The sequence below is a fragment of the Conger conger genome, chromosome 15, assembly GCF_963514075.1.
Source record: "Conger conger chromosome 15, fConCon1.1, whole genome shotgun sequence".
Classification (NCBI taxonomy): domain Eukaryota; kingdom Metazoa; phylum Chordata; class Actinopteri; order Anguilliformes; family Congridae; genus Conger; species Conger conger.
In genome coordinates, this window is record NC_083774.1 from 15,238,006 (window position 1) to 15,247,788 (window position 9,783).

General features: G+C 44.4%; 1 protein-coding gene across 2 annotated transcripts in view; it reads left to right on the forward strand.

Annotated features, from left to right (window-relative positions):
• lingo1a (leucine rich repeat and Ig domain containing 1a) overlaps positions 1-9,075 on the forward strand; it is a 70,011-nt gene extending 60,936 nt beyond the window's left edge. For both annotated transcript variants that reach the window (XM_061222024.1, XM_061222023.1), the window contains exon 2: positions 4,803-9,075. In XM_061222024.1, the coding sequence (XP_061078008.1) occupies positions 4,815-6,662 (1,848 nt within the window). In that variant the 5' untranslated portion in view covers positions 4,803-4,814 and the 3' untranslated portion in view covers positions 6,663-9,075. The remainder of the gene's footprint in view (positions 1-4,802) is intronic.
• The last annotated feature ends 708 nt before the right edge of the window (positions 9,076-9,783 follow it).

Here is a 9,783-nt window from a genome sequence, read left to right on the forward strand (position 1 = left end):
GGCATATACTGTATAAAGTACAGCCCTATACTGCCCTCCAAGTTTTTTCTTTGTTGTTTGTTTTTTAACTTGTCCTTTCAATTTTAGTGCATTACTGACATTAACCGCATAATCAACTTAATTCAGGGCCGATTTCTCAGACACAGATTAAGCTTTGTCCTGGACTATATTGAGTGTTGTATAGATAATCTCCATTCAAAATTGAATTTAGTCTAGGACTAGGCATAATAAGTGTCTGCAAAACTAGCCCCGTGTGTTTTATTACACTGGGGAATGTAAGTACAGATAACCTTCCTAAAGTATTGCATTTTCTAATAAATTTCTTTCACAAAAAAGGTTTTGGCATAGAAACAAAATCATGATGCTTCATGAAGGCTTTGGGCCAATAGACACAAAATAAAAACTAACCACAAAATATCATATTGCAATTTCTCTCACATATTGGAAGCAGTATTTATCTGTAACTTGGTTTAGAGTTGTCATTTTGAATACAGGAATGTATGAACGTGTACTCGCAGTCAGAATAATACAGCGCAGGGCATTTGTAGCTGTTTTTTATTTATGCAGCACGCTGGTCTACAAACATTTTTATATGCAGTCAGATTGCTTGTCCTTGTGTTTCCTGGGGTACTTTTTGAACGGCAGGTTAATAAGGGAGGTTAAATCGCTAAGCACCATGGGAGAGGACTGTGCGAGTGGGCTGCTGCTATCACAAATTGACAGTGACTCCTAGGGGAGGCCAGTGAATGAAGTAAATTCATGATGCATAGAAACAGGCGGGCAGGGGCCTTCCAGCGCGTTTAATTATATCGTTGATGGCTCCGCGGTCCTGTCAGGTTCCACTTTGACACCCCTGCCTTACGCAAGGTGTTCGGAGGTTTTCTGCAGAAGAGCGCGCAAGATGGGCGGGGAGGGGAGGGGGAGTGTCATTTTTCTAAACGATTGCCAAATCTAGCTAACTCTATTTTTGCCCTGTTAAAATGCACAGTAAGTGTTAGAAGTCGTTTTCTCACGACATCGTATTTACCCGGGGAATCGCGCGTCAAAACCGCCACGGCAGGTTTGAAATTCGGTGCCAATTTTGCATCAGTGTTATCCAATGGTCAAACTCCGGCTTGTGTGAGCAAGCCAGTTATTTGATTATTACATTTTTCACCGCCAGGCAAACTGGCCTCTGTGATCAGAATGTTTGATCGCAGTGGGATTTTGTGCACTACCTCTGAGGCTGAAAAATCATTATCATTCTTTTGAGTGAGTGGCTGGTGTCCCACTGTTTCAAAAAAATAGGAATATTATTGCAATTACTGAGCAGCTCTGACTCTCAATCTGTTCATTTAAATGAGGACTTGTGCCTTACTTTTTTGGTCCATTTTTACTTATTACTTTTTCCAAACCTCTGTGATTGCTGTGTACGTTCACAAGTGCATGTTTTTTTGCAATAAATCGAAAATCCAGGAACCATATTCCCTGTGCTGTACTGCCTTTAAAAATTAAAGATACATTCAGCTGGCCTCTTTCCTCATGTATTTTTTATTTAACCAATAGGCGCCCATGGCTTTTTGCGAAAGTACAATCCTTATCTAATGGAATTCTGGATAGGTACAGTGACTTTTCGCGGTTGCCAAGCGACAGTAACAGATTTATCAATTAATCAACTAGTTCATCCAGAAGAAACATTTCGAGTGTTTCCATACATCCGTGAAGCTTGAAGGCCTGAGCTGTAAAGCACTGAGCCGCCCGCAGTCATAATCATATGAATTCCTTCTTCGCTTGATGTAGTCTCACGAGGCTACATTCATCAGACACAAGGGCTTACCTGCATGCACTGAATAGCAATTGTTTACCTGTGAGTTGCTCCCATATTTTCCGAGCAGGAGTGGATGACATTTAAAAAAAAAAAAAAAAAAAAAAAAAAAACTGACACATTGAGGAAAATTATTTTAAAATGGCTAATTTCCATTTAGAGGTCCAAATTCCCATGGCTAAATAATTTGACTTTTATTTGGCCAGTTAGCTCATTAAAGCTGAGCTGAACCATTCAGACATGTAAATGTTAGAAAGTCCAGCAGGAAAGGCAGCAAGGACAATATGAAGAACAAAAAAACATAAGTTGACTCTTAAAAATGTCATCAAATTAATTATTTCCATTAATTATTTTCACCAAGGGTGAAACTGTGTGTGTGTTTATCATATATAGTTTAGATTTTCTCAGTGTAGTCCATAAGAATTTGGGCAGTGACACAATTTTAGTTGTTTTGACTCTGCACTCATTGGATTTTAAATGAAACAGTGTACACTCAGTGAGCACTTTATTAGGTATTTATTGGGCTTATTTTTAGACTTATTATGTCTTCTGCTGCTGTAGCCTATCCACTTCAAGGTTTGACGTGTTGTGTGTTCAGAGATGCTTTTCTGCATACCACTGTTGTAATGTATGATTATTTGTACTACTGTCACCTTCCTGTCAGCCTTGACCAGTCTGGCCCTTCTCCCCTGACCTCTCTCATTAACAAGGCCTTTATGTCCACACAACTGCTGCTCATTGGATGTTTTTTGTTTTTCATGAAAATCCCAGGAGATCAGCAGTTTCTGAAATACTCTTTCTGGCACCAACAATCAATCTACGGTCAAAGTCACTTAGATCACATTTTTCCGGATTCTGATAGTTGATGCGGACATTACCTGAAGCTCCTGACCTGTGTCTGTATCTGAATTTATGCATTGTACTGCTGCCACACAATTAGCTGATTAGATAATCGCAGGAATAAATAGGTGTGCAGGTGTTCCTCAGTGAGTGTTTATGAGGTTAAAGTGCGGACCTTTAGTTTAAGTGTATATTTATTTTAATTTACATGATTACTCCTATTTTTCACTGATGATCGGGTATTGTTTAGTCTTAGGGGGACTGTAAGTGTATGTTGCTAGTGGTGCATTCTTTCCCACTGTTGTGGTAGTTTGTCTTCGATTTCTGGCCGCTGCTGGAGGTCCTACACCCCCCCCCCGTATTCCCACAGCACTGGAAAGAGCACAGGCGGTGGGTAAGAAGAAAAATAATTATGCAAAGTCTACGTGCTGCAGATGTTCTCAGAGAACGTGTCCCTGACACAGCAGGAATTTGATTACTTTTTGAAAAATGCGGCTCATTTCAGCAGCACCTGGCTCCTTTTGAAACGCCATCATTTAATATTAAGAAAGCAGCACCAGCTGATTGAACTTGAGTTACGCCGAGCGTGGGCCCGCATGATTATATTGGATATGTGTGGGTTGCCGTCAAGGCGTGTACGGGCACCGCTAAGAATGCAAAAGATTATTATCTTTTCTGAGCAGTGCTCACATCAGCTTCTGTTGTCCCTGGGTCATGACACACTTCAAACTGTTAGATATAATCTTGACAACCTGTAAAGAGGTTTTGGCCAAGATCCCATCCCTCTTGGGTCCCTTTTGCGATCAGCGGGGATTCAATGGATTCTAGGTTCACGGCAGCGTAGTGCAGCTATCCTGCAGATAAAGATTTTTTAAGTTAAAGAAGATTGGCTACTCAGCGCACGATTATTCTTTCCCCCTTTGTACATTACTAAGCGCGAGGCCTAAATACGCAGACCCATTTGAAAAAGACCGCAACTCTGGGTCTCGAGAGTGAGAGAGAGCGTTTTTCCATTTTGCTACCAGCATTGTTTTCAGCTCATTAGCTTCCTTAACTCAGTCATGCCTTCTTGCCTCCTCATGGCCGCCGGCACCCAGACTTTCCTTTCACGGCACGTTGCTACCTCACCTAGCGTGTCATGTAAAGGACCCTCACCTCCCTTCATTTACTAAAGAAACCGGGGAGGGCGGGGGAGGGGGGGATTGGACAGCCTGTCGCGGCTCACGCTTCGCATAACTTGAATTTTCCCTCCTGTCCGAGTGCAGTTCTTTATCAAGCACTCCTAAGCACCGATATGTACTCAGAAGCCAATATAGTGCCGCTTTTTTTTGCTGCTATTGCCTCTCCATCAGAGCACGCCCATGCATATGAAATTCCTTTGAATGAGTGTTGCAGAATTCAAATGTGTCAGTCCGCTCCATTATACGTGTGTACACGTTCCGCCTAGCACCTCTGATTCCCTCCCTCCTTCGTGTCATGAATATTGCAGTCTGAGAGTATGTGAAATGTCTAGGCTCTGCAGTCATATAAGCAATGCTCTACATTTATTTCCAGTTTAAATTGTAACAACAGAGTATAAATGTCACAAAGACTATATTACTCTATTGTGGCAGAAAATTATATGATTCCTTATCAACGCACTTGTATTCAGCTGTTTAATTCGGATTAGGTGTTCCATGCGCCTGTGTATGAACTGATATGTCAGTCATCCAAACGGGGAAAATTAATTGCATGCGGTGGGAAAATGAAGCAGATGGTGGCTCGTTATTTCTTATTCTTGAATCTGTACTTGGATACAAGAGATATGTTCAATTACAATGAGTCCCCTTACAGATCTGAACCAAGCAAATCGACAAACGTACAAAGATAGCACGGCAACACACGATGAAGCTGCTGAAAATGCTTTGGATTGGCTGCAGTAGTTTTAATCATGAGTAAGTGACAGGGGAACAAGAGGCTCACAAACCTGCAGAGCTTTGTTTAAGAATAATGATTGAGGCTTCAGGAATCCCTTTGGAGCTATCCTGTCAATCATTGACTCATGTCAACCAATCCTAAGAATGCACCCGTGGAGCCTCTTTGAGTGTGGAAACTGTTGATATTATTTTCCGTCGATTCGTTGTTAATGGGTTTCCTCCTCCCTGTTGTGTCTCCTCAGGTAACAGGTAGGATGGTGGCAGGGGAGGCAAGTGGGCACAGCTACCTGGTGGCTTGCTGGCAGCCCATCCTGATACTGATGCTGGGCACCGTGCTTTCGGGCTCGGCCACGGGCTGCCCATCCCGCTGCGAGTGCAGTGCCCAGGAGCGCTCGGTCGTGTGCCACCGCAAGAAGCTGATGGCCGTCCCCGAGGGCATCCCCAGTGAGACCCGCCTCCTGGACCTCAGCAAGAACCGCATCAAGACCATCAACCCGGACGAGTTCGCCAACTACCCCCACCTGGAGGACCTGGAGCTGAACGAGAACACCATCTCGGCCATCGAGCCCGGGGCCTTCAACAACCTCTACGGCTTGCGGACATTAGGGCTGCGCAGCAACAAGCTGAAGCTCATCCAGCTGGGCGTGTTCACGGGTCTCAGCAACCTAACGCAGCTGGACATCAGCGAGAATAAGATTGTCATCCTTCTGGACTACATGTTCCAGGACCTGTATAACCTGCGGGCCCTGGAGGTGGGGGACAACGACCTGGTGTTCATCTCCCACCGAGCCTTCCATGGGCTCAGCAGCCTGGAGCAGCTCACGCTGGAGAAGTGCAACCTGACCTCCGTCCCAACCGAGGCCTTCACTCACCTCCACAGCCTGATCTCCCTCAGGCTCCGTCACCTCAACATCAATGTCATCAGGGACTACTCCTTCAAGAGGCTGTATCGGCTCAAGGTGCTGGAGATCGCAAACTGGCCCTACCTGGACACCATGACCTCCAACTGCCTCTATGGCCTCAACCTCACCTCCTTGACCATCACTAATGGCAACCTAACCAGCATCCCCTATATAGCCCTCCGGCACCTTGTTTACCTTCGTTTTCTCAACCTTTCCTACAACCCCATCCAGACTATCGAGGGGAACAAGCTCCATGACCTGCTGAGGCTGCAGGAGTTCCACTTGGTGGGAGGCAGGCTGGCCAACATCGAGCCCTACTCGTTCCGCGGCCTCAACTACCTTAAGATCCTCAACGTGTCCGGCAACTCGCTCAGCACCCTGGAGGAGTCGGCCTTCCACTCCGTGGGCAACCTGGAGACCCTGGCCCTGTATGACAACCCGCTGGCCTGTGACTGCCGCCTGCTGTGGGTCTTCCGCCGCCGCTGGAGGCTCAACTTCAACCGGCAGCAGCCCACGTGTGCCTACCCGGAGTTTGTCCAGGGTAAGGAGTTTAAGGACTTTCCGGACGTCCTGCAGCCCAACTATTTCACCTGCCGCAAGTCCAGGATCCGCGACCGCAAGGCCCAGCAAAAGTTTGTGGACGAGGGCACCACCGTCCACTTTGTGTGCCAGGCGGACGGCGACCCGGCCCCCGTGATCATGTGGCTGTCCCCCCGGAAGCAGTTCATCACCACCAAAACCATCGGGCGCCTGACGGTGTTCCCGGATGGCACCCTGGAGGTGAGGTATGCTCAGATCCAGGACAACGGAACGTACGCCTGCATCGCCAGCAATGCAGGGGGCAACGACACGTCGCTGGCTCACCTGCACGTGCACAGTTACTCCCCCGACTGGCCCCACCAGCCCAATAAAACCTTTGCTTTCATCTCCAACCAACCCAATGACAACATCACCAATGGGACGCGTGCTACAGTCCCCTTCCCCTTTGACATAAAGACCCTCATCATTGCCACCACCATGGGGTTCATATCTTTCCTGGGGGTAGTTCTATTCTGTCTTGTACTCCTGTTTCTGTGGAGCAGAGGGAAGGGTAACACCAAGCACAACATTGAGATCGAGTACGTACCCCGTAAGTCAGACGCTGGCATGAGCAGCAGCGGGGCGGACGCCCCCCGGAAGTTCAACATGAAAATGATCTGACGGGCCCCCGCCTCCCAGAAACAAGGGGACCTACAAAAAAGAAAATCATTTTCAGAAAAGAATAATAAATGAATAAGTGAAGTCATCCCTTACAAAAGAGAAAAACCCTGGATCCTAAGACATTTTCTGTAGAGTAACTGAATTTTCTTTCCCGACTTGAAAGATGGGGAGGAGACATTCTTTGCTTTCATTATATGTTGAATTTAAGGGAAAAAGAATTATAGCACAGCAGAGCCCCCTCCTAGATGTTCATTTCTGCTAGGCCTTCAGGGACCCCTTTCTTTTGAAAGCGAACTTTGTTGTATGGGATTCAGATTCTGATGGAGCTTTACAGGGGAGAAAGTTGATTAAAAAAAGAAGTGAACCCTTCGAGATGTTCTTTTCATCCACCGGAATACGAAAGGTGGATCATCTTTCTCCTTTGCTGTCTTTTCGCTTGTTTTTTTTTTTTTTCTCATTTATTTTTTCTAACAATGGGAACATGTTTTGTTTTGTGAAAGCAACAAGATAGGTCATACTATGGGTTGGTGAGCACATTGCATTTTGCAGTTCCCCTGTATTATGTGCAGAAAAGGACAAAAATGTTCAGGCTGCAATAAACAACAGAACAAAAATCCCATGTTGTACATACACTTAATTTCAGTCACAGCTGGAAAAGCAATGAAAGTAGGCAATATCAAACCATTAATAAACCATTCTCAATTCTCAGCCCCACATGTCAGTGTTGTGATGTGTAAAAAAAAAGTTTGTTCTGTAATTTTAGCTTTAAATCCGGCACTTTATTTTCAGCCAAAGGGAACAAAGTGGAGCCCTTTGGGGCTCTGCTGAACCTTGTAAAAATTAGAAATGATTTGAAAACAAATGTTTGAAATCAATTATCTGTATTCTGTATTATTTACACCGCACAAATGGACCCTTTTACCAGGATTCAGAAATCTTTGTCTTTTTAATGCCTGCAGCGTCTTTAAGAATATTGAAGGGACCTGCATTAATGGAGAACAGTAAACAGAGCATTCCACAGTTAACTGTTTTCAGTAACCATAGCAGGAAGGCCAGATTAATCAAAATGGAGTCACGCGCTCAACCGAGCGGAATGGCATAGCATATTTAGCGTGGAATGTCACATATGCCTCAATATAAATACTGAACAAATCGGATAACCTGCTCTCGGATGGGATTTTGTCGTTTTCAGGGAAAAGTAAATCCCAGCCTGGCCATATTCTGCATACATCCACAGATGTCTGCAGACGTCAAGGATGCATTTCTGTTTGATATGAGCAGAGCGTAGCCACCCTTTCCTCCGCCATCACATTTACATTTCTGCTACGTGATCTGATTGGATAGTGCCACATCAAAAAGAGTTAGCTGGTTACCTTGCAGTACTTTTGATTTGTGCAAGTTGATTTCAGTGCTACAACTGAACTCCAGAATGCTCGATGTCCCTAAGAAGGTTTAAACGTGTGCCGAGTAAGACTGCATTGAAACGTAATACAGGGCCTCCATAGAAGTTGCAAGGGCACACATGAACACACACGCACATGCGCATACATGCGCACGCACACACACACGACAAGAATGTAATGTGTTCATTAACCCACTGCCAATGGTGGTTCTCGAGTGGAATTTTGGGAAGCATAAATCGCAATGCGTTTTATGGATTAAGCATTCTATTTTTCTTTATTGGCATTTTTTCCTCGCCTCCTCTTTCGGCCAGCCATATCCAGGATCCACAGACCCAGCTTTAGTTTACTGTTTGTGATTCTCAAAAAAATACAAAAGATGTGAACAAAAAAAAAAAGAAATAAAAACTGACCAACAAACAATGGATTTGGACGGACCGTGGTTGTACATACAAAGCCCTTATATTTTACAGCATACACACTGTGGACAGCTGGACCATGCCGGTGGAGGTGAAGGGCTGAGTTATTTACAATGACTGATGTTTGAAATCACAAGTTAAAGGGTTTGCAAGTATGGAATATGGATTAAAGTGATGGAAAGTGACACAGATGGCTTGGCCAATCGTGGACTACGTGGAGAGGATTTAGAATAATCCTTTTATTTTCCCCCCAGACCCATCGGACATACCAGTCTGCATACTGCTCTAATGTGCTGATTAAAAATGTTCTTTTTGTTAAACCTGTGGCTACTGTACCAAGCCCCGCTGTCCCATTCAATTCAGATTAATTGGAGTTTTTTTTTAATGCTAATCCAGGACTATGTTGTATATGTAGTCCAAACCAACTTTTTATTCAAAGATATTGAAAAGAATCAACGACAAAATACATTCAAATTGTTCTGTGCAATAAAAGTAATATGCAGATTTTTTTTTTATTCAACACAATTTTATTGATGTTAAATTGTTGAAAATATGGTATGTTGTATTAAACAATCTATGGATTTTTTAAATGGTCATAGTCGTAGTTTGATTTTTGACTCAATATTGGCAATTTTTTTTAAAAGCCAGATATGATACATTGTTTGATTGACTGACACTAACAATTCCCTGCATTTTTCAGTTCTGCCAAGCCAACATTTCACAGTGAGAATTTAGCCGGCTGGTTATGTGCGGAAAAATTCATTTATTATTCAGCGTTGTTAATCCGATCACAAACTACCAAGTCTGGTAAGACAGCCATTTATTCATGTGAGCCTTAGCCCAAATGTGCTAACAGCCAATTAAACATTACTGCCCGCAGGGTCAACTGTGCTGGAGTGGCTTAAATCTTAGCGGAGCCAGGGGCGCCGGGCATTGGACTGGTGCTGGGGTTGGAATGGCCGCTCTGAAATGGCCGTGCGCTAACTGATAGTTTCATTATGGTGTTTGTGGCTTTGTACTACTGGCTGCTGTATGCGCATGAGGCCTGCTGGGACAAGAACCTCCCCTGCTGCAGTGTAAAGGCACACTCATTTATCTTCACATGTGGAAAAAGCCAGCAGAGCCATCCCTCCTCACAGTCACGCAATGGAGCCGCCACTTTTTTCTGCCCCACTGTACTGCTTTAGGACCCGTTTCTAGGTCGGAAGATTTCGGCGGAAGTTGGTGGAATGACAATGATATGAATAATCATAACGGTCAAAATAATGCGAAAAAATCAGAAGTACTGATATAGTTTGGTAC